The 22,812-nt window shown below is 42.4% G+C and overlaps 1 protein-coding gene across 2 annotated transcripts in view; it reads left to right on the forward strand.

Moving 5' to 3' along the window:
• The window catches only part of zgc:153372 (uncharacterized protein LOC767695 homolog), a 36,830-nt gene that overhangs the window by 7,378 nt on the left and 6,640 nt on the right, over window positions 1-22,812 (forward strand). Inside the window, exons 2-7 of one of the 2 annotated variants that reach the window (XM_048541243.1) lie at window positions 2,107-2,237; window positions 5,258-5,408; window positions 9,303-9,439; window positions 10,997-11,066; window positions 14,627-14,708; window positions 21,702-21,833. In XM_048541243.1, the coding sequence (XP_048397200.1) occupies window positions 2,107-2,237; window positions 5,258-5,408; window positions 9,303-9,439; window positions 10,997-11,066; window positions 14,627-14,708; window positions 21,702-21,833 (703 nt within the window). The remainder of the gene's footprint in view (window positions 1-2,106; window positions 2,238-5,257; window positions 5,409-9,302; window positions 9,440-10,996; window positions 11,067-14,626; window positions 14,709-21,701; window positions 21,834-22,812) is intronic. The other variant, XM_048541244.2, reaches the window with a different exon arrangement.

Here is a 22,812-nt window from a genome sequence, read left to right on the forward strand (position 1 = left end):
TGATCCCCTGGCTTGATGGTAATGGTTGAGCGGGGGATATACCAGGCCATGAGGTTCCAGATTTTGCTGGAGTGCAATTCTGCTGCTGTAGATGGCCCACAGCGCCTCATGGATGCCCACTCTTGAGCTGCTAGTTTTGTGTGCAATCTGTCTCAGTTAGCTCAGTGATAGTGCCACACAACATGGTGGAGATGCTTGTTAATTGTTAATCTATTTTGAGAAAAGGGTGATTTTATGATGACTTCATTAAAAATGACACCTTAATCCTTCTCTGCATAGACCTGCTCATGGACCTAGCTAATGTAGCCATCAACAGCTCCAGACAAGGGGTTAGAGTTTCTGATGCCTGCCTCATTTCCTGGCTATATTCATACCTGGATGTCTTTGGAGAAGGGGCACGTGGTGCCTACCAACTGTCTCAATGCTTTAAGGAGATGTGGTTACCATTGGAGGCTGGAGTGCACTATTCCCCCTCCAAATCGACTTTAATTTAGTCCCCTCCCTGTTTTCCTGGCCTCCCCTGTTTATGTTGCTAGTGGGCAGTGCTGGCATTTCACTAATTTACTTAGGGACAGATGATATAGCAGAGGTTTATTTTAAGAAAACTCAATCATTCTCCAGACACCAGTTTGCTGTTTCTTCATTTCTGTTTTATTGCTTTAGGTGAAAAGTGTATTTCAGCATCCTAAAAAAAATTACATTAATGTCTGGAAAGGCAAAAATAAAAATTGCAAAAGGTCTTTTGGCCAAATTACTTTTTCATCAAAAGCAAAATCTGGGACAAACTGGGATTAAGTTTCTTCTGAATGTTATAAATAAAAGACACTGGGTCCAGATTGAAGGCTGAATAACAATAAAACCAAAACATTAATATTTACAAAAATAATACTAAGTTGGAAATGTTCATGCTCATTAAGCTGTTGGTAAAGGAAGGTTTCATAAGACAGTACTGGTTACTGGTAAGGAGCAGTATTGCATCGATACATTATGACAGTAAAACCGTGCTTTAGAATGAAAATTTCACAGCCAATATGTGCACAGCAAGCTCCCACTAACAGGAATGTAATAATTGAGAGATAGTTGGTTTTCATGACATTGATTGGAGGGTGTGTATTCGGGATAGCTCTCCTCTTCTGTAAAATATTGCCTCAGGATCTTTTCCATATACCATTTAGGGACAGGAGTATGCCATTTGACCCCTCAAGCCTATTCTGCTAATCAGTAGGACTGTTCTGATCTGATTATGTCCTCAAATCCATTATCCTGACTACTGCCCGGTACCATTTGACTTCTGTGTTAGTTCAGAATCTACTCACCTCTGCCTTAAACACAATAATTCCTCCAGCCATGACAATTTTGTTGAACCCTGCCCTGGGAATGTTGATAGAGACATGTACAGGACGTTTCCCACCCCATCTAACTAACTGATGGCCGAGTGGTATTATTGCAGCACTGTTAATCCAGAGACCGAGAAAACGAGCTGGGGACCTGGGTCTGAATCCTGCCATGGCAGATGGCAGAATTTGAAATCAATAAACATCTGGAATTAAGAATCTAATGATGACCTTGAATCCATGTCAATTGATGGGAAAACCCATCTGATTCACTAATGTCCTTCAGAGAAGGAAATTGCCATCCTTAACTGGTCTGGCCAACACGTGACTCCATACCCATAGCAATGTGGATGATTCTTAACTGCCCTCTGACAATTAGGAGTGGACAATAAATGCTGCCTACCCAGCAATGCTGTCATCCTGTTAATGAATCAAAAAAGAGAACTTCATGCTATCCCTACCCTAGGGAGTACTTGATGGGGACAATGTAGATGGTGTATCACATTGCATTAACTCCATGCTGTCCCTGTCCTGTGGAGTGTTTGATGGGGACAGTGTAAAAGAAGCTTTACTCTACATCACTCAGGATCATTAAAAATGAACATTTAAAAATGTGATGGGGAAGGGTCACCGGACCTGAAATGTTGACTCTAATTTCTCTTCACAGGTGCTGCCAGACATGCTGAGTTTTTCCAGCGATTTCTGCTTTATTTCTGATTTACAGCATCCACAGTTCTTTTAGTGTTTAATTCTCTTTTCCCATTGGTTTCAGAGTTATTATGGCAAACGACTGAAAAGATCGGAAGATTTGCAAACCGATGTTGCCTGCTACAAAATATGCACCCCCCTCAGTAAATCAGCTGCTGATGCTATGAGACTCATCCATCCAGAGGTTACTCAAAGGTACAGATTTTATAGGGAGCTGCCTTGTACCCAGCTGAAGCCTGTTTGATATGCAGATAGAAACTTGTGAATTTAGGGGGAGAAGATGGCCTTGTGTATTATCACTCAACTATTAATCCAGAGACCCAGATAACATGCTTGGGACATGGGGTCAAATCCCGCCACTGCAGGTGGTGGAATTGGAGTTCAATAAGTATCTGTAATTAAGAATCTCATGATGACTGTGAATCCTTTGTCAATTGTTGGGGAAAAGCCCACCTGGTTCACGAATGTTCTTTAGGGAAGGAAACTGCCATCCTTACCTGGTCTGGCCCACCCACAGCAACGTGGTTGACTCTTAACTGTCCTCTGGGCAATTAGAGATAGACAATTAATGATGGCCAAGCTAGTGGTGCTGTCATCCCATGAATGAATTAAAAAATAATCCCCACTCAGATTATTCCTCCCCACTCCACAGTCCCTTGAAAGCAACCCCTCACTATCTCTCTTCCTCACTTTTTTGAGACTTCCCCAGTACTCAGAATTAACCAGCCCTCAGTGTGGTGGAGTTCCAGCACTGACCCCCATTCCTGCTGTTTGGACTACAAAGCTGTCAGCCATCCCATTGGCAACAGGATTTTTTAAAACAATTTGATCTCAGGATTTGGACATCACTGTTTGGGTCAACATTTACTGTCTATCCTTATTCGTCCTTGAATTGCTACTGTCCATTTCCTGTTGGTAGACTTACAATGCCTTTGGGCAGGGAGTTCCAAGTTGATCCAGTGACAGTGAAGGAATGGCAATATATTTCCAAGTCGAGTTGGCGAGTGGCTTTGAGAGGAACTTGTAGGTAGTGACGATCCCTTATACATGCTGCCGTTGTCCTTTTGGATGGTAGTTTGGAGGGGTTTAGAATATGCTGTGTAAGGAGCCTTGGTAAGTTGTTACAATGCATCTTGAACATACTGCTACCACCTGCTGCTGCCACTCTCCGTTTGTGACATATTGAGTGAACATGGTCAATGGGGTACCTTTCAGGAAGCCTGCTTTGACCCAGTGTCGGGCATCTTGCATCATGCTGGAACTGTATCCATCTAGTATTCTGTAACTGCACTCTATCACAGGCTTTATAGATGGTTGGCACAGTTTCAGGAGTCATGAGATAATGTAATCACCACAGAATTCCCAGTCTCTAACCATCTCTTTAGCCCTGTTGTTTCGTTTCTTGACTAGTTTGCTTCATTTTCCGATCAATGGTAAGCCCCATGGCATTGATAGTGAGGATTCAGCAATGGGAATGGCATTAAATGTCTTGATGGTTGGATTCTCTATTCTTGGAAATGGCCTTTGCTTGGCACTGTTGTGATGAATACATTCTTTCCCACTCAACAGCCCAATCCTGAATGTTGTCCAAGACTTTGTTGTTTCTAGGTACAGACTGTTTCAGTGTCTGAAGAGTCTTTAATGGTGATGAGTATTGTGCAAACCACTGAACATCTCACTTGTTATTTTGGGGCTTGTGATATAGCGACAGTGTTCCTATGAGGCCCATGTTCAAGTCCCACCTACTCCAGAGATGTGTAATAAATCTCTGAACAGGTTGATTAAAAATATCTACCCTGAGGAACTCCTGCAAAGTTGTCCTGGCACTGAGATGACAGCCACGACTATCGTCCCCGCTAGGCATAACTCAAACCTTTCTGCCATGTAGGAATTCTCCAGGATAGAAAATTCCAAAGATTCACAAGCCTCTGAGTGAAGAAATTTCTCCTCATGTCAATCCTAAATTGACCTTTTATTATCAGTCTGTGACCCTATGTTCTAGATTTGCCAGCGAGAGGAAACATTTTATTATCTACACTGACTATTCAAGTCCACCGGAGCTATGGTTTATTATGGTCCTGTGTAGGAGTACAACAGGACTCTGCGAAAGAAAATCAATTGGATTTCTTGATGGGCTCATTCCTTCTCTATCCCCATAAGCTCCTCCGAAAAGGCAATAACATTTCTCCTTTTTTCACCTCCTTCACATTCCTATTTCCACATTTTCCTTATTATTTGGTCTGTGTCTTGTCTGAGAGATGGTATTTGGCCTGTGCCTTGTATGGGACGTGGTGTTTGGTCTGTGCCTTGTCTGGGAGATGATGTTTGGTGTGTGTCTTGTCTGGGACGTGGTGTTGGTGTGTGTCTTGTCTGGGAGATGATATTTGGTGTGTGCCTTGTCTGGGATGTGGTGTTTGGTGTGTGTCTTGTCTGGGATGTGGTGTTTGGTGCGTGCCATGTCTGGGACGTGGTGTTTGGGAGATGGTGCTTGATATGTTTTATTTTGTAATTCATTCATAGTATGAGGGTGTAGCTGGCTAAGCCATCTCATATTGCCCATTCCTAATTGCCCGGAGGGCAGTTAATATTCACATTGCTGTGGGTCTGGAGTCACATGTAGATCAGATCAGGTAAGGATAGCAGTTTTCTTCCCTAAAGGACATTAGTGAACCAGATGGGTTTTTCCAACAATCAACAATGGATTCATGGTCATCATTACACTCTCACTTTCGGATCTGCTGTGGTGGGATTCAAACCCGGGTCCCCGAAACATTACCTGTCCCTCTATCCTATCTTTCCCAATCTGACTTTACATAAGAAACTAAGAAATAGGAGCAAGAGTAGACCATTTGGCTCATCAAGCCTGCTCACCCATCTGATAAGATCCATGGCTGATCTTTAAGTGGACTCAGCTCCATGTACCCACCCACTCACCATAGCCCACAATTCCTTTACTGTTCAAAAACCTACCTGTGCCTTAAAAACATTCAACGAGATAGCCTCAACTGCTTCACTGGGCAGAGAATTCCACTGATTTACAACACTTTCAGAGAAGAAGTTCCTCCTCAACTTAGTCCTAAATCTGTTTCCCTTATTTTGAGGCTATGCCCCATTGTTCTAGTTTCACCCACCAGTGAAAACAACCTCCCTGCTTCTATCTTATCCATTCCCTTCATAATTTTCTTTCTCTTTTTTTCCCCTTGGTTGTTTTACAGGTATTTCGGATGCGGGCTTGTAGTGCCAGAAAGCCTGGAAAGATGTCATGTGTTGGATCTGGGAAGCGGGTCTGGGCGGGACTGCTACGTCCTGGGCAAGTTGGTGGGACCTAATGGCCATGTCACGGGAGTAGACATGACTGATGAGCTAGTAAGGCACTGGAGAAAGTGATTAATGCTGTGATTACTGTCCTCTCGGCTAGAATCCAAAACAAATATAATTTTCAAATTCAGTCACTTCAGTCTGTGAATATTCTGTTTTACTCTATTCCTGAGGTGACTGTATGGTTTCTAAGTTAGGGTAGCATTCTTCATTTCTGAGACGGTATTGTGAAGGATAATTGAACTTTGAAAAGCTTTGTGGCTTAAGACAGTCTTTCAGATCGGTGTGATGACCTGACAAGCTTTTATTTATTTGCGTACTCTTGAAGTTTGCTAACTAACTCTACCAACCCAATGTAGAGAACAAAAAAATCTAGTTTCCAAGTAATCACTCACCTTGTGTCCTTGAGATATTTGTTGTCTGAAAATCACCGAGTACATTCTGCTGCTTCCTTGGTCTGTCCTGAGCCTTCAACCCTGCTCTGTTTTTGCTCCAGGCTCAGCTCCACTTGGATCAATATTTCAGTATATTTTTGCCTCTCAGACAGATTTTTTGGGGTGGAAATGCACACTTTAGAGATTTGTCTGTAAAACGTCAATTGGATTGTCTGCTGTAGCACTGAGGGAGTGCTGCATTGTCAAGTATGTAGTCTTTTGATTGCCAGACTCAACAGAGACTTCCTCTGGCTACGCAGTTAGCTCTATTTTCTTAACAAAAACAATCAAGTTGTCCCAGTGTTCTGGATCAATAATTATGCCTCATGCAGCAACAATATGTAGAAGGAGTCACTGTGGAACTTTCTCTGCAGAAACTTGTAACTACGTTTCCGACAACAGTCACCATACTTCAAAGGATATTTCGTCAGCTGTATAACACTTTGTGATGTCTGCAGGGGGCTGCTATAGAAACACAAGCCATGTTGTCTTCAACAGCTCTGCCGAAATTCCTATGTAGGACCATGAGAGCAGAAGGAGGCCATTCAGCCTTTTGTATACCACTGCCTCTCATTTCAATCATGGCTGATCATTCAGTTCAATAACTTTTTCTGAAATTATTCCCACATCCCTATCTGTCCTTCATGTTCAGAAACCTCTCAATTTCTACTTTGAACGTCGTCAACGACTGAATTTCCACAACCCTCTGGCCTATAGAATTCTAAAGATTTGCAGCGCTCCGGGAATTAAAAAATGTCCTCATTTCAGTCTGAAGTTTTTAGTTTATGTTTAGATTGTTCTAGATTTCCCAAACGGGGAAGTTTCTTACTTGCATTTACCCTGCATCTATTTCTTTAAGTACTTCATAGCTTTCAATATGATCACCTCTTATTCTACGAAGTTCTAGAGAATACTGCCCCGGAGTCCACTATCTCTCTTTACAGGAACAATCCCGTCATTCTGGAAACAAGTCTGGTTGTAAATTCTCTGGGCCAGGGTACCCAGGTTCAATACCAGCCTTGGGTGACTGTCTGCTTGGAATTTGCACATTCTTCCATGTCTGCGTGAGTTTCTTCCGATTGTTCCTGTTTCTCCCCACAGTCCAAAGATGTGCAGGCTAGGTGGATTGGCCATGGGAAATTGTAGTGTTCAGGGATGTGTAGGCTAGGATTAGCCACGATAGATTCGGGGGTGGGCGCGGTTACGGATACAGTGGGTGGCTGGAACTGTGTGGTATGCTCTTCAGAGGGACGGTGCTGACTTGATGGGCCAAATGGCCTTCTTCCATGTTCTATGAAAACTGCATACAGTACTCAACGTATGATCTAACCAAGATTCTCTGCAGTTGAAGCCAGATTTTGCTATTTCTTTTTCATTCAGAAAATGTGGCATTGTTGGCTGGGCCAGCGTTAATTACGCATCCCAATTGCCCTTGAGAAGGTGGTATTGAGCTGTCTTCTTGAACCACTGCAGTCCACGTGCTGTAGGTTGACCCAAAAAACCACTGGAGAGGGAATTCCAGGGTTTTGACCCAGTGACAGGGAAGGAATGGCAATATATTTCCAAGTCAGAATGGTGAGTAGCTTAGCGGGGAACTTGTAGATATTCAGGTCCTTCTGGATGGATTTGAAAGATGCTCTCTGAAGAGTCTTGGTAAATTTCTGCAGGGCACCTTGTAAATGGTACAAATTGCTGGTGATGGGCATTGATGGTGGAGGGAGTGCATGTTTGTGGAAGAAGGCTGTTTAGTCTGCGATGGTGTTGAGCTTCTTTAGTTTTGTTGGAGCTGCACCCATCCAGCCAAGTGAGAAGTATTCCATCACATAATGAGCTGGAGGAACACAGCAGGCCAGGCCACATCAGAGGAGCAGGAAAGCTGATGTTTTGGGTCAGGACCCATCACACATTGGGTCTTTCTTATTGCTTGCTCTTTACTTTCAGTGACTTATTGATGAGGACACCTAGGTCTCTTTGTAAACTTACACTTTCTGATCTCTTACCATTTAGGAGATACTTTACATGTCGGTTCTTCCCACCAGAGTGGATAAGCTTTCAGTTTCCATATTGCATTTCATTTACCATGTTCTTGCCATTTCACTCAGCTTTTGCAAATCCTTTTGAAGCCCCTTTGCATCTTTCTCACAGCAGGCATTCCGTCCTAGCTTTGGGCCAGGTGCAAACTTTGAAATGGTGTATTCAGTCCTCACATCCAAAACATTGATACATCTTGTAAACAGCTGGGCACCAAATACTAATCCTTTCAGTACCCATTGGTCATAGATTGCCAATGCAAGAGTTACCTGCTTTTTCTGCTCTCTCTTTTCATGATATGGGTTTGAGCTTCATCCTCACCGTGTAAACTGTTTGACTGGCCCTCACTACCATTAAATCGGTTACTAAATAGAAGGACTGATATAATAAATGGAAAACTGTTCCAACAGGGAGTTGACCGGTGACTGGGGCTGAGCATATCTGTAGGCCCTGTGGAGGGAATGTTACTCTGTTTTTAATCATGCTGCACTGACTCTTAAGAGTGTTTGGTGAGGACAGGGTAGAGGAAGCTTTATTTTGGGACTATTCCTGTGTTGTATATGACCTGGGAGTGTTTGATGGAGATAATGCAGATGGAGACTTGTTGTGCATCTAACCTCGTGCTGTGCCTGTCCTGGGGAGTGATTGATGGGGACAATGTGGAGTATAAAAGTGAGATATTATTTTTCGGTGCAACAAACAGGGGTAGGGGTCATATGATTAATGGTAGGGCCCTGGATGGTACTGTCGAGCAGAGGGGTGCAGGAACATAATTTTTTGAAGTTTACATCACATATAGACAGGGTGGTTAAAAAGGCACTTGGTGTGGTTGCCTTCATTGCTCATTCCTTTGAGGATAAGAGTTGGGAAGTTATGTTGAGTTTGTACAGGACATTGGTGAGGCCTCTACTGGAGTACTGTGTCCAGTTCCGGTCGTCCAGCTGTAGGAGGGATATTATTAAGCTGGAGTGGGCACAGAAGAGATTTACCAGGATGTTGCTAGGAATAGAAGCTTTGAGTTATAAAGTAAGGCTGGGACTTTTTTCACTGGAGGTCAAGAGGCAACCTAATTGAAGTTCATAAAATAATAAGTTATAATAGAGTTAATGGTAGTTGGCTTTTCCCTAGGATGGGGGATTTCATGACAAAGGGGCATATTAATGGGAGAGGAGAGAGATTTAAGAAAGACACGAGGAGCAATTTTTTTACACAGAGGGTGGTTCCCATGTGGAACTGACGAAGTGGTGGATGTGAATACAATTATAACATTTAAAAGATATTTGAATAGGAAAGGTTTGGAGGGATATGGGCCCGGTGCAGACAGGTGGGATTAGATTCGTTTGGAATTATGGTCGGCATGGACTGGTTGGACCAAAGGGTCATTTCCTTGCTGTATGACGCTATGACTCTAGTCTGGGTTTAACCCATGTTTTCAATGACAACCTGCTTCCTTACTCTAAACCTGCTTTTACTCCAGATTCAACTGTCCCGCAACTACATCTCATATCATCAGGAGAAGTTTGGATACACAGAAACAAACACGGAATTTATCCAGGGATACATCGAGAAGCTTGGAGAAGCTGGGATTCAGTACAACAAATTTGATGTTCTGATGTAAGTCTGAGTAAATGATCTGTTTCATTTGACAATTGTTTGGTGCCTTTTTAAAAATCTGTCTGTTTATTATTTTGGCTAGTTCTGTCCATGCTGTCCTGAAGACACTGACTTTAACTTTGAGTGTTTTATCATGGACAGTTATCGTAGAATCAATAAATCCCTGCAGTATAGAAGCAGACCATTTGGCCCATCAAGTCCACACCATCCCTCTGAAGAAATTCCCAACAATACACACCCTTGTACCTTATCTCTGTAAGACTGCATTTCCCATGGCTAGTTCACCTAGCCTGCACATCTCTGGACATTATGGGCAGTTTAGCATGGCCGAGCCACCAAACCCGCACATGTGCAAACTCCACAGAGACAGTCGCTTAATGCTGTGATTGAATCCATGTTCCCTGTTGTGAGGCAGCAGTGCTAACCAATTAGTCATTGTGCCGTCCTTTGTTACAGTGTTTCAACAAGTGGCCATTCTTCATTGTGCCTAGAACATGAGTGTGGGCAAACAATTCACTGTAAAACTTGTCAGAATAGATCCCAACCTAGGCCCCTCACAGTTTTACCAGTGATCATGCATTTTCTCTCTGTGTTTCTTCAAACTAAATGCATTACCTCTCATTTGTCTATGTTGAAATTTATCTGCCAGATGTCTGCCCATTTAATCAGCTTTCAATGTCTCTCTGCAGTCACTTGGCATCATCCTTACAAATCCTTATTCTCCCTAGTTTGCTTTGTAAAATTCATTTTCAGAATATGGACACCACTGGCCAGGCCAGTAATCATCGACCATCCCTAAATGCCCTGAGGGCAGTTCAGCGTCAACCACATTGCTGTAGATCTGGAGTCACACGTAGGCCAGACCAGGTAAGGATGACAGATTTCCTGCCCTAAAGGACATTAGTGAACCAGATGGGTTCTTCCAACAACTGACAATGGATTCATGGTCGTCATCATAAGACCCTTAATACCAGATATTTATTGAATTCTGTTTCCATGATCTGCCAATGTGGGGTTTGAACCCAGGCTCCTGGAGCATTAGAGGAGTCTCTAGGATAATAGTCTGGTGAAAATAACTCTAGGCCATCGCCCCTCAAAACTCCTTCTGGTCAGCTAATCAGATTGAGAAGTGGTTAGAACCCTGTAAGCTTTGATACGGAGAAATTGTTTCCTCCATGGGTGGTGATGGGGGCAGAGGTGCAGCTGGGAGGACAGTGAAGAAGAACAAATGTAATTTTCAGATTATAGCCATGCCAATCAGGAGAGTAATCAGTGGCACTTTTTTCACACAAATCATGATGGAAACTTGCAATAGTGTCTACAAAGATGCCTCTGATATTGGCCATCAATTGGAGGCTCCAAAGCTGAGATCAATCATGCTTTACTGAGTAAGGATATCACAGAATAAGAATTCGGGAAGATAAATTGAGCCAAGATAGAAATTGGCCTTTTTCTAGTGGGGTTGCTGAATAACATCAAGGTACTGAATGGTGTCCTTCTCCTGGTATGAGATAATTCAGCATATTTTTAATTTTCTTTACTTGTGTTTACCTCTAGTTCGAACTGTGTGATCTGCCTGTGCCCAGATAAAAAGGCAGTCTTTGCGGAAGCCTACAGGGCCCTTAAGGTTGGTACCACAATCTCGCCAAAGATTTGCATGCAGACAGTGCTTGGTCTCTGCTCCGTATGTGCACTTTGCTCATTCTTGCATGGGATGTGGACATCATTGGCAAGGCCATCATTTATTGCTGATCCCCAATTGCTCTTGGAGAAGGTTATGGTAAGCTGCCTTCTTGAGCCACTGCTTGCTTGGTACTGTGAAGGAATTGTGATCAGGGTCAGGGCAGTGTGTGACTTCAGGGCGGGTGGGGGGTGGATGGGGGGGTGGTGTTCCAGATGGGGTTGTTGGTCGAACTTGCAGCTGGTGGGGATTCTGTGATCTGCTGTCCTTGTCCTTCTACATGGTAGAGGTTATAGATTTGGAAGGCACTGCAGTGATTTCAGAATCAAGGGGAGCAGTGGAGAGAAAGCATGTTATGCACAAAAATCCCCTCACAATGTCATGACCTGCCATACAGCGAATCAGGATGAGAAGCCAAGGCTGATATTTTTTTCAGCTGTTTATCTCCATATTCTCAGGCAGAATTGACTGTGCACATTGACTCCTTAGACCATGACCCCCTGATTCTGGACTTCCTGGTCATTGGGAACATCCTTCCTGCGTTTGCCCTGTCTACTCGCGTTAGAATCTTATAGGTTTCCTCAAACCTCCCTCATTTTTCTAAACTCCACCGCATATCATTCTGTCTAATCCAGTCTCTCTTCATGTGTCAGTCCTGCCATCCCAGGAGCCTATCTGGTAAATTTTTACTGCACTCCCTCTGTAACCAAAAGATCCTTGCTCAGATAAGGAGACCAGAACACCAAGTCTCACCAGGATCCTGTACAATTGCAGCAAGATGTCCCTGCTCCTGTGCTCCTGTGTTCAAGTTCTCTTTCTACGAAGCCCAGCATCTCATTTGCCTTCTTCACCACCTGCTGCTCCTGCATACTTACTTTCAGTGACTGGTATACAACCTGGTGTACCAAGGCATCCTCGCACTTTGCCCTTTCCTAGACTATCGCCATTCCAATAATAATCTTTCCTGTTTTTGCTATCAAAGTGGAAAGCCTCACATTTATCCACATTATCCTTCATGTGTCATGCATTTGATGACTCACTCAACTTCTCCAAATCACACTGAAGCATCTCTGCATCCTCCTCACCCACCCACTATACATCCCCAACTTTGTGTCGTCTGCAAACTTAGAGAAATGACATTTAGTTCCCTCTCTAAATAAATAATATAGTGAATATCTGGGGTACAAGCACTGAAATCTGTGGTACCCACTAGACACTGCCTGCAACTCGTGATAAAAACCTATTTGCTCCTACACTTTGTTTACAGTCTGCCAACCAGTTCTCTATCCATGACTGTACTCTAGCCCCAATCCCATGCCCTCTCTGTCCAATCCCGTCACTGTTTTCCATGTCACAAAAATAGAAAGTGCAGTCCAAACTCAGCAGGTCTGGCAATATCTGCAGAGAGAAAGCAGTGTTACTGTTTCAAGTCTGGTGGCTCCTTATCCAAACTATTTTCCAAGATGTCTTCTTTTAAATTAGTTTTCTTTCTGCCTCTTACCTTTAGGTAGTGACATTACATTAGTTACTTCGCAATCTGTAGACACTGTACCAGAGTCTACAAATATTGAAAGATGACCACTAATGCATTTACTATTTTCAAGGCCACTTGCTTAAGTACTCTAGGATATATATTATCAGGTCCCAGGGATTTATCAGTGTTGATTCCCATTAGTTTAGCTGAGGGGTCAGGGTAAAAGGTGGTTCAGGGGTTAAAAGGACATGTAGCTGAGGGGCCAGGGTGGAAGGTGGGTCAGGGGTGAGAGGGACATGTAGTTGAGGGGTCAGGATGGAAGGTGGAGTGAAGCCGACATGTCAGGTAAGTTAATGAGTGCTCAGGGTAGTTTTAGGGGTCAGTTTGGGAGGGTGTCAGATTATGTTGGTGGAGGGGGTGCTGTTTCAGGTATGGTGGATCTGTTGCTCAGGCAATTGGGGAATATTGGGTCAGGCCTGGGTGTTTTCAAGGGTTTAAGGGGTGCAGTTCAGGTGTGTTCAGTAGGGAGTTGGGCCTGAGTCTTCATAGTTACCAAGGAGTTCAAGCACTGGGCATCTGTTATGCTTAAGTGAGTTAGAACCCTCTGAAAGCATCCTCCCTAGTGGTTCACTGGTTAGGATTCAGTGTTCTCACTGCTATAGCTCAAGTTCAAACCCTGCTCAGAGAAGAGCTTTGTGTTTGGGAGGAAAGTGGGAACAAGGTAATGAATGGATAACCAGCCATGATCATAGTGAATGGTGGAGCAGGCTCAAAGGGCTGACTGGCCTACTCTTGCTCTGATTTTCTATGTTTCATAGAATCGCCTACCCTCAGGAAACTTTCACAGGGTTCCAGATCTTGGGTAATCAGCCAAAAGAAATTTTACTTTCCCAGTCATATGAGATTTCTACATGATCCTGATACGTAACTCCAATTAACCCTTCATAACCAGCTCTCCCTATCTCCAGGCCAAAATTTCCGTTAGATCACTTGTTTGCCTTCACTTTTCAGGGTGAGGGAATCCAGCCTTCTCATTGCTCCATAAGACCATAAGACATAGGAGTGGAAGTAAGGCCATTTGGCCCATCAAGTCCACTCCGCTATTTAAATCATGGCTGATGGTCATTTCAACTCCACTTCCCTGCACTCTCCTCGTAGCCCTTGCTGCCTTCTGAGATCAAGAATTTGTCGATCTCTGCCTTGAAGGCATCCAACGTCCCGGCCTCCACTGCACTCCGTGGCAATGAATTCCACAAGCCCACCACTCTCTGGCTGAAGAAATGTCGTCTCATTTCAGTTTTAAATTTACCCCCTCTAATTTTAAGGCTGTGCCCACGGGTCCTAGTCTCCCTGCCTAACGGAAACAACTTCCTAGCGTCCACCCCTTCTAAGCCATACATTATCTTGTAAGTTTCTATTAGATCCTCTCCTCAACCTTCTAAACTCTAATGAATACAATCCCAGGATCCTTAGCCACTCATCATACGTTAAACCTACCATTCCAGGGATCATCTGTGTGAATCTCCGTTGGACACGCTCCAGGGCTAGTATGTCCTTCCTAAGGTGTGGGGCCCAAAATTGGACACAGTATTCTAAACGGGGCCTAACTAGAGCTTTATAAAGCCTCAGAAGCACATCACTGCTTTTATATTCCAACCCTCTTGAGATAGAATTAGGCCACTTGTCCCAACAGCAGTTGCTCATTTTTCACACAAGCCTCCTCTTAAACCCCATGTTAACAGAAATTTCCAATCAGGGAATATGCATCACCATAGTCTTAGAGCTCGATGTCTAATTGTGGGTGCACCTACACTACACAGATTGCAACTTTACAAGAAAGCAGCAAGGATCAATAAATAATGGCCTTGACAGTAACATCACATGGAAATATCTATTTAAACAAAAAACAAATATTAAAATAGTATATACAAAGTAAATGAAAATGAATCCATTTTCCTTCCAACTGGCCCCTCACAGTTAAAATTGAGGAAAGCAAAGATTTCATTTCTCACGTTTATCTTCTTTGTTACAGGAAGGTGGAGAGATGTATTTCAGTGACATGTATGCGAGTGAGCCTGTGGATGAAAACCTGAAGAAGGATTCAGTGCTTTGGGGTAATGGTTTTCAACTTCATACAAGAACACTTTGCACTTTAGAGGCAGGGGAGGCAAAATTCTGAAAATCTAGCCGAGTCATTGACCAGTTGTATCACACCTGGGCCATCTACTTCACATCTATGTTTAAAACTAGAAGAAAGTTAGAGTCTATGCTATCTTCATAAAATATTTTGAGAGGGTCTAGCCTGGACCATAACAGATTGGGCTGTCTTTTCAGGATCATTCTATAATTCCAATTAGGGGTTAGGGTTTTTGGACTCAAAGGTGGTGCATAGTAGCTGTTGGTGTCTTTTGTTTTGGGTGTTGAATTCGGTTGGTTTAAATGACGTGCATTGTGTAGTAATGCTTTTTTTGAAAAGAGGTTGTAAAGTGACTTCAGGGGCTTAACAAAAAATGAGCAAGGAAAAGCTGTTGTAATTGGCAGACAAGCTGGAGTTTGCCTTTGTGAGAAAGGGAGAGGTAATTACAGCGAGAGTTCGATGTTTAAATTTGCTGGAAATGCCTTCAGAACCTTTGGAAGTGACTGGAATAGAATAGTAGACAAAGCAGCTTGAACACAAAAAAGGAACTGAAACAGTCTGAATTACGATTAAAAGCAGAGGAAAGAGAAAAAGAAAGAATAGCCCGAGCAGAACAAAAAGAAAAAGAGAGCAAGGCCCTAGCAGAAGAAAGGGAGTAAGAGAGAGAAGAAAGGCAGAGAGTGTTTGAACTTCTGAAGTTGGCAATTAGAGAGGAAAGCTGACTTAACAGGGCAGAGGTGAAGGTAGAGCGCAGGCTTAATGAGGAGGATAGTGATGACGAACAAACCCATAGTAGCCAAAGGCCTGGCAGGGTTCTGTTTAAATATTTCAAAGCATTACCTAAATTTTATGAAAAGGATGAAGACGCCTACAGACTATGTTTCAGGAATCTAAGGGGGGGACTCTGGTCAAACATATATTGCGTTTGGAAGCATCAAACAAAATGTGAGGGATAGAAATTGTGGAAAAGAGAAATCCTCAGGTGGTATGGGAAAAGGAAATCTGATTGAAAATAATAAAGATAGTTTACCACAAGGTGAAAAGGAAATACAAGTTAAAAAGTTTGGGTGTTTTCATTGCAATAACGTAGGCCCCATGCGTTCGCTGTGTTGGTGGTTTAGAAAAAGCACTGGGAAGACAGACAGAGGAGAACACGGTAAGCAAGTGAGTTTTGTTGAAGTGGTAAAGAGAAACACAGTGGAGGCTATGAAGCTGCACCAAAATATACAACCTGGTCAGGGGTTAGATGAGAAGGAAGACCATTTACTTGCGAAGGTAAGGTTTATTCACACAGTCCAGGACTAACAGGTCAAGAAGTTACAGTATTAAGAGATACAGGATCATGTCAGACTTTGATGTTGAGAGATGAAGAGATATGTAATTCAGAAGGACTATTGCCAGAAAAGGTGCTAGTGCGTGGAATTCATGGTGAGACGGGAAGTGCTCCATTATGTAAAGTGAGGTTGGAGTGTCCCATGAAAAGTAGAGAAGTGGCGGTAGGAATACTGGAGTAACTCTCAGTTCCAGGAATACAATTTGTCCTTGTAATGAAAGAGCTGGATCACAAGTGGGAGTGCTGCCTATTGTGGTTGAAAATCCAGTGGAAGGTTAGGTAACTCAGGTATTACAGGAAGTATACCCTGGGATTTTTGCTCACTGTGAGATCACCAGGTCACAAAGCACCAGGCTGAAATAGGAGGATAAATCAAAGAAAGCAGATAAGGAAGTTGAAGTTGAATTATCAGAGTCCATGTTTGATCGAATGGTTGAGATAAAACTAGAACAAGTGGAGGACAAAGTGGATATTTTTAGTTAATTTCAGAGAAATTAACTGAGTTACAACAGAAATGAAAAACTGAAGTAATTGTATTAAAAAGCATACACAGAGGAAGATGCCGAGTATATCCCAGAATGTTGCTATCTTAAAAATGATGTATTGATGAGGAAAGGGAAACCATCGCATATTCAGGCAGATGAGAAATGGGCAGAAGTTCATCAAGTTGTATTACCGGTGGGTTATAGAAAGGCGGTGTTGCGGGTAGCACATGAGTTACCAGTAGGAGGTCATTTAGGAGTAAGTAAAACTCAAGCCAAAATACAAAAACCATTTTTACTGGCCTGGACTGCATAAGGATGTGCCATGTGAATATTCTCATGTAAATTTTGCCGGATATGTCAGGTAGAATACAGAGAGTAGAATCCATACATAGAATCCCTACAGTGTGCAAACAGGCCCTTCGGTCTAACAAGTCCACACTGACCCTTGGAGCATTCCACCCAGACCCATTCCCTTATTACCCACCTAATCTACACATCCCTGAACTCCATGGGCAATTTAGCACGGCCAATCTACCTAATCTGCACATCTTTGGACTGTGGGAGGAAACTGGAGTATCCAGAGGAAACCCACACAGACACGGGGAGAATGTGCAAACTCCACACAGACAGTCGCCCGAGGGTGGAATTGAACCTGGGTTCCTGGCGTGTGAGGCGGCAGTGCTAACCTCAGTTGGAAAACCTCAAGCAGAAATAAAAGCAGCACCTTTAATACCCATTCCCACATTTGAGAAACCTTTTACATGGATCTTAATTGATTGCGTAGGACTCCTACCTAAAACATGAAATAGGAATCAGTATTTGTTGACAATAATGGATTTGTCCACTGGATTTCCAGAAGCCATTCCATTTTGCAATATCACAGCTATTCAAATTTATCACTAGATACAGACAGCACATAGAGATACAATCACATGAAGGGCCAAATTTTACATCAAAATTATTCAGAGAAGTTATGCATGGCTTCAGAATAAAACAATTCAAATCTATTGCATTCCATCCAGAATCGCAGGGAATGTTAGAAAGGTAGCATCGAACTTTAAAGACCATGTTGAGAGCTTATAATCAGGATTACTCAGATAATTGGGATAAAGGAATTCCATTCCACCAAATTCATTTCATTTGAATGAGTTTTTGGGCATGAGGTGAGAGGACCAGTGCATTTACTTTGGGAGAAATTGGCGAGTCAGAGTTCAGAGACCACATATTTGAACTATGTTTCAAATTTTATGGAACAATTGAATAGAGTGTGTGAGTTAGCTAGACAGCATTTAGAAGTAGCACAGCATGTGATGAAACAGGAAGCAGACAAGAAACCAAAAATTTGCAATTTTGCTAATGGAGATGAAGTGTTAGTGTCACTTCTAATGATAGGTGAACCTTCAAAATCAAGGTTTAGTTGATCTTAAAAATCAAAAGGAGATTCAGTGAGGTGAATTACTTGATAAGGGCTCCAGATAGAAAGGAATAGCACAGAGTGTGCCATGTGAATGTTCTCAAAAGGTATTTTGATAGGGAAAGAAAGGAAAATGAGAATATGTTACTCGTTACAACACAGAGGGAAGAACCAAGTTCAGAGAATTCTGAGTTGGACATTCCTCAAATTAGTTGGACAATGAGGAAGTTGTCAAAAATTGAGATAAATGAATGAGTTACCCTCCAGATGAAAACTGACACGATCTGAAAGAGTTATTACTGTCACATGGTGACATATGTGGGAATAAGCTAGGAAGTACTAATTTAGTAATGCATGTAAGTCATAGGAAATATTGTTCGAGGGCTGAAGAGCCTGTTCTGCGCTGTATTGTTTCAGTTAAGCAACATCCATGTAGACTTAACCATCTAAAATTAGCCCAGATTCAAAAAGAGATTTAACACGTGCTCAAAGACAACTTAATCGAAGTGAGTTGCAGTGGTTGGAGGTCACCATAGTAATGGTGCCAAAGCCAGATAGTACCCAACAATTTTGTGTAGACTTTTGCAAAGTCAGTGCAGTTACAAAGTCTGATTCATGTCCAGTTCCATGTTTGGAAGACTGTATTGAGAAGGTGAGACAAGTAACTTATATTTCTAAATTGGACTTACTCACAGGGTATTGGCAGGTACCTTTATTAAAAAGAGCTTTCGTGACACCAAATGGACTAAATCAATGTAAAGTCATGCCATTTCATATAAAAAATATGCTAGTCACATTTCAAAGACTTGCCAAAAAAGTCATTTCTGGATTAGCCAGTTGTATGGTATAATTTGAAGACCTGGTGTTTCTTAGTCTTTTTTAAAAGTTCAATAACAGGATGATGGCATCACTGGTGGGCCAACATTTATTGTCCATCCCTAATTGCCCAGAGGGCAATTCAGAGTCAACCACATTGCTGTGGGTCTGGAGTCAAATGTAGGCCAGAGCTGGTAAGGATGGCAGCTTCCTTCCCTATGGGACATTAGTGAAGCAGATGGGTTTTTCCCCAACAATGGATTCATAGTCATCATTAGACTCTTAATTCCAGATATTTATGTTGAATTCACATTCCACCATCTCCTGTGGCAGGTCCCCAGAACATATGTGGGGCTTTGGATTAACACTCCAGCGATAATACCACTAGGCCATCACCTCCCCACTGGGTCGCCCATAAATGAAACATCTGCAGCATCAATCGGAATTGTTCAATCAACTTCAGGAGTGGGCTTTGTGATAAACCTGGCTAAGAGTGAATTCAAGAAAGCCCAAATGTTATTGCAAAGGATAGATGAGCCCATGGCATGAGAAAACAAAGGTTATAGGGGACTTTCCTGTACCATCGATGAAGAGAGCAGTACTACAATCCTTGGAATAGAAGCTTGTACCAAATTTCAGCAGTGTGGTTGCTCCACTGGCTGACTTAGTGAAGAAGTGCCGAAAATCTCTGTGGACAGTGGACTATCAGAAGGCATTTGGGAGCCTGAAAGCTGTGTTAACCACTTCCCCAGTGTTAGTCACATCTAATTCCACAAAGGCATTCAAGGTGGCCATCGATGTGAGTGATGTGGGTGTCAGTGCTGAACTCATTCAAAAAGATGGCAAGAAGACAAAGACCCATTGGGCATTTCTCCATGAAATTGAATATTCCACTAATGAGAAGGAGACCTTAGGTTTGGTTTTGGCGTTATGATAGTTCAACATTTATATTACCATTAAATTATCTGAGATAGCTGTGTATCTTGATCATAATACAGTTTTTGGAGAAATTTCAGGACAAAAATGCCAGACGGAGTAGATGGAGCTTATTATTGCAGCCATTTAATTTGAAAATTATATATGTGGCAGAACGAGTAAATGTAATTGTCGACGCATTATCACAACTTGATTGAAGAAAGATGGAGGTGTTCAGTGGCAGGAGTAAACAGACTAAAGTAGAATGTAGTAGTGAATGTTTGCATGGTGAGAGTCAATGTAATGTATATGTATTGTGGTCCACTAATAGAGTAAGACTAAGGGTTTTAAAATGGCACCATCTTTGTACATTGCTGAAGAAGGGTCTCGGCCCGAAACGTCAGCTTTCCTGCTCCTCTGATACTGCTTGGCCTGCTGTGTTCATCCAGGTCTACACCTCGTTATCTTTGTACATTGATGGTTCTTTTTCTTATGATGCTGTCACTTTAATAAGGATATTTTGTCCTGGGGTTTACTTTGAAGAGAGATTGTAAAGATAGAGATGTCGAAGTGGCTAAGTCAACAATCAAAGGAGGCTTTTAGGTTTTTTTTAAATCAGTTGTACAATGGAAGGGGAAGGGGCCAGTTCTCCCAGTTCAGGATTTCTAGGTTTTTTGTTAGCTGTAGCAGTCACAAGACATTTGAGCCCTAAAGGTTGTTAACTTCAGTAAATGATTCCTAACTGACTCTCTCTGAAATCTCTCTGGTTATTGCTCCCTCCTGGATTGGAATCCTGCCTGCAAAAATCTGGGTTTGAATTTAACTTTTTGCCAACCGGTGTGTTTATGGGATGTCATGATATTGGAATAGTTACCTAGTTAAGTTACTGTATTCAGTGTTCCGTTAACCTTTCCAACAGTTAAGTTATTTTAAATTCCACTTTCGTTTGATTGTGTTGAAATAAATTCTGTTTTGCTTAGACCCGAGTGGATGACAAATTGCACCACACCTGGAACACCCACTTCATATCTACCTTTAAAACAAGAAAAAGCTAGGGTCTATGTTACCTTCCTAAAATATTTTGAGGGGGCCTGGTCTGGTCCATAACACTCCCAACTCCCGTGGTGGGTCATTTGATTGGTAACTGAGTGCCAGTAAATGAGAGACCCTGGCTGCTGACAAAATTTTGCTGGCTGGTATTTGAGATATACTGCAGACCTGTATGACTCCCACTAAGTCCCTGAGTGACCAGGTAAGTGCAATTTTGTCATTTAAGAAACATTTAGACAGGTACATGGATAGGACAGGAATTGAGGGACATGAACCAAATGTAGGCAAATGGGACTGGATTAATTGTAAAAACTGGGTGGAATGGACAAATTGGGCCAAAGGACCTGTTTCCATGCTGTGGACCTCTATGAGTCTACAAAGAGTAATAGCAGACAGTGCTATAATAGTGAGTAGGAGAGGAATAGAGAGCTAACAGTGTTACAAAGAGTGAGAGAGTGCTGAGTATCACAGAGAGTAATAGAGGGCTGACTGTATTGCAGTCAGTAAAATCATGCGGCAGGATTACTATCACCCTCTCCTCCCTATGCCAATTGCAAGACACTTTTTCCATTGTCAGATATTGAGGGCACCTGCCTGATTATCCTGGCCCTCTAACCCCACTCCACTGGTCACCTATAAATTACACAGTCTGTTACAATTTTGAAAATTAATTTGACTCAAAATTATCCAATTTCCCCTTCAGTCTACTCTTCTGCTATGTTAGCTCAATCCTTGTCTCTCGCAGGTTAAACAGTTTCACTGTCTGTCCTACTGTTCAGTAAGCTTCCACATGATCAGCTGTCACTTTCTCTGATTTGTATTGTAGTAACTTGTCAAATTGAAGGCTGACTGAAGAATTGTCATGAATGGGATGCTCTCATTCTAGAAATTGTGGCCCAAATCCCTGAGGAGCAGGAGGTTGGCTGACTGCTCTCAAGGCTTTTATCTTGTTGGCAGGGGAGGGGCTGGCAGGTGCTCTCTACTGGAAGGATCTGATCTGTCTGGTGAAGGAGCTTGGATTCAGCACACCATATCTTGTCTCTGCAAGTTGCATTGAAATCCAAAAAGCTGAACTTGTTCAGAAAACTGGTAAGTGGTTTAATTGTGCTTTCTATATTATTACACTGTTAAGAGCTAACTGCCACTATATCAATACTCTGTGTAACACTGTGTCCTCTATTACTCTCTGTAATGCTGACAGTCCTTAATTATGCCCTGTAATGTTGTCAGTTCTTTATTACTCTCTGTTACACTGCTGGGTGTCTATTGCTCTCTGTAACGCTGTCAGTCCTCTATTAATCTCAGGCCCTCTATTATCCAATGTAATTCTATCAGTCCTCTAATACTCTCTGTAACATCTCTGGATGTCTAATATTGTCTGTAATGCTGTCAGCTGTCAGTTACAGTTTGTAACATTGTTGGACTTCTACTACTCTCTGTAACCTTACTAACCTTCTATTATGCTTTCTAGTACTATCAGTCCTTTACTACTCTCTGCAGCACTACCAGGCCTCTATTACAATCCGTAATATTGTCAGTCCTCCGTTACTGACTGCAATACAGTCAGCCCTCTATTACTCTCTGTGATACTCAGCACTCTCTCACTCTTTGTAACACTGTTAGCTCTCTATTCCTCTCCTACTCACTATTATAGCACTGTCTGCTATTACTCTTTGTAGACTCATAGAGGTCCACAGCATGGAAACAGGTCCTTTGGCCCAATTTGTCCATTCCACCCAGTTTTTACAATTAATCCAGTCCCATTTGCCTACATTTGGTTCATGTCCCTCAATTCCTGTCCTATCCATGTACCTGTCTAAATGTTTCTTAAATGACAAAATTGCACTTACCTCCATCTCTGCCTCTAGCAGCCCATTCTAATACATTCACTGTTCGCTGTGAAAAAAATTGCCCCTCTGGACCCTTTTGTGTCTTTCACCTTAAACCCATGCCCTCTAGTTTTAGAAACCCCTGCCATGGAGAAAAGCTGTTGGCCAGACAACGAGGAACAACCCGGATGATTTAATCTTCTTTTGCCAAGGATCACCTAGGCCAAAGAAGTTTCCGT

The sequence above is a fragment of the Stegostoma tigrinum genome, chromosome 12 (assembly GCF_030684315.1).
Source record: "Stegostoma tigrinum isolate sSteTig4 chromosome 12, sSteTig4.hap1, whole genome shotgun sequence".
Classification (NCBI taxonomy): domain Eukaryota; kingdom Metazoa; phylum Chordata; class Chondrichthyes; order Orectolobiformes; family Stegostomatidae; genus Stegostoma; species Stegostoma tigrinum.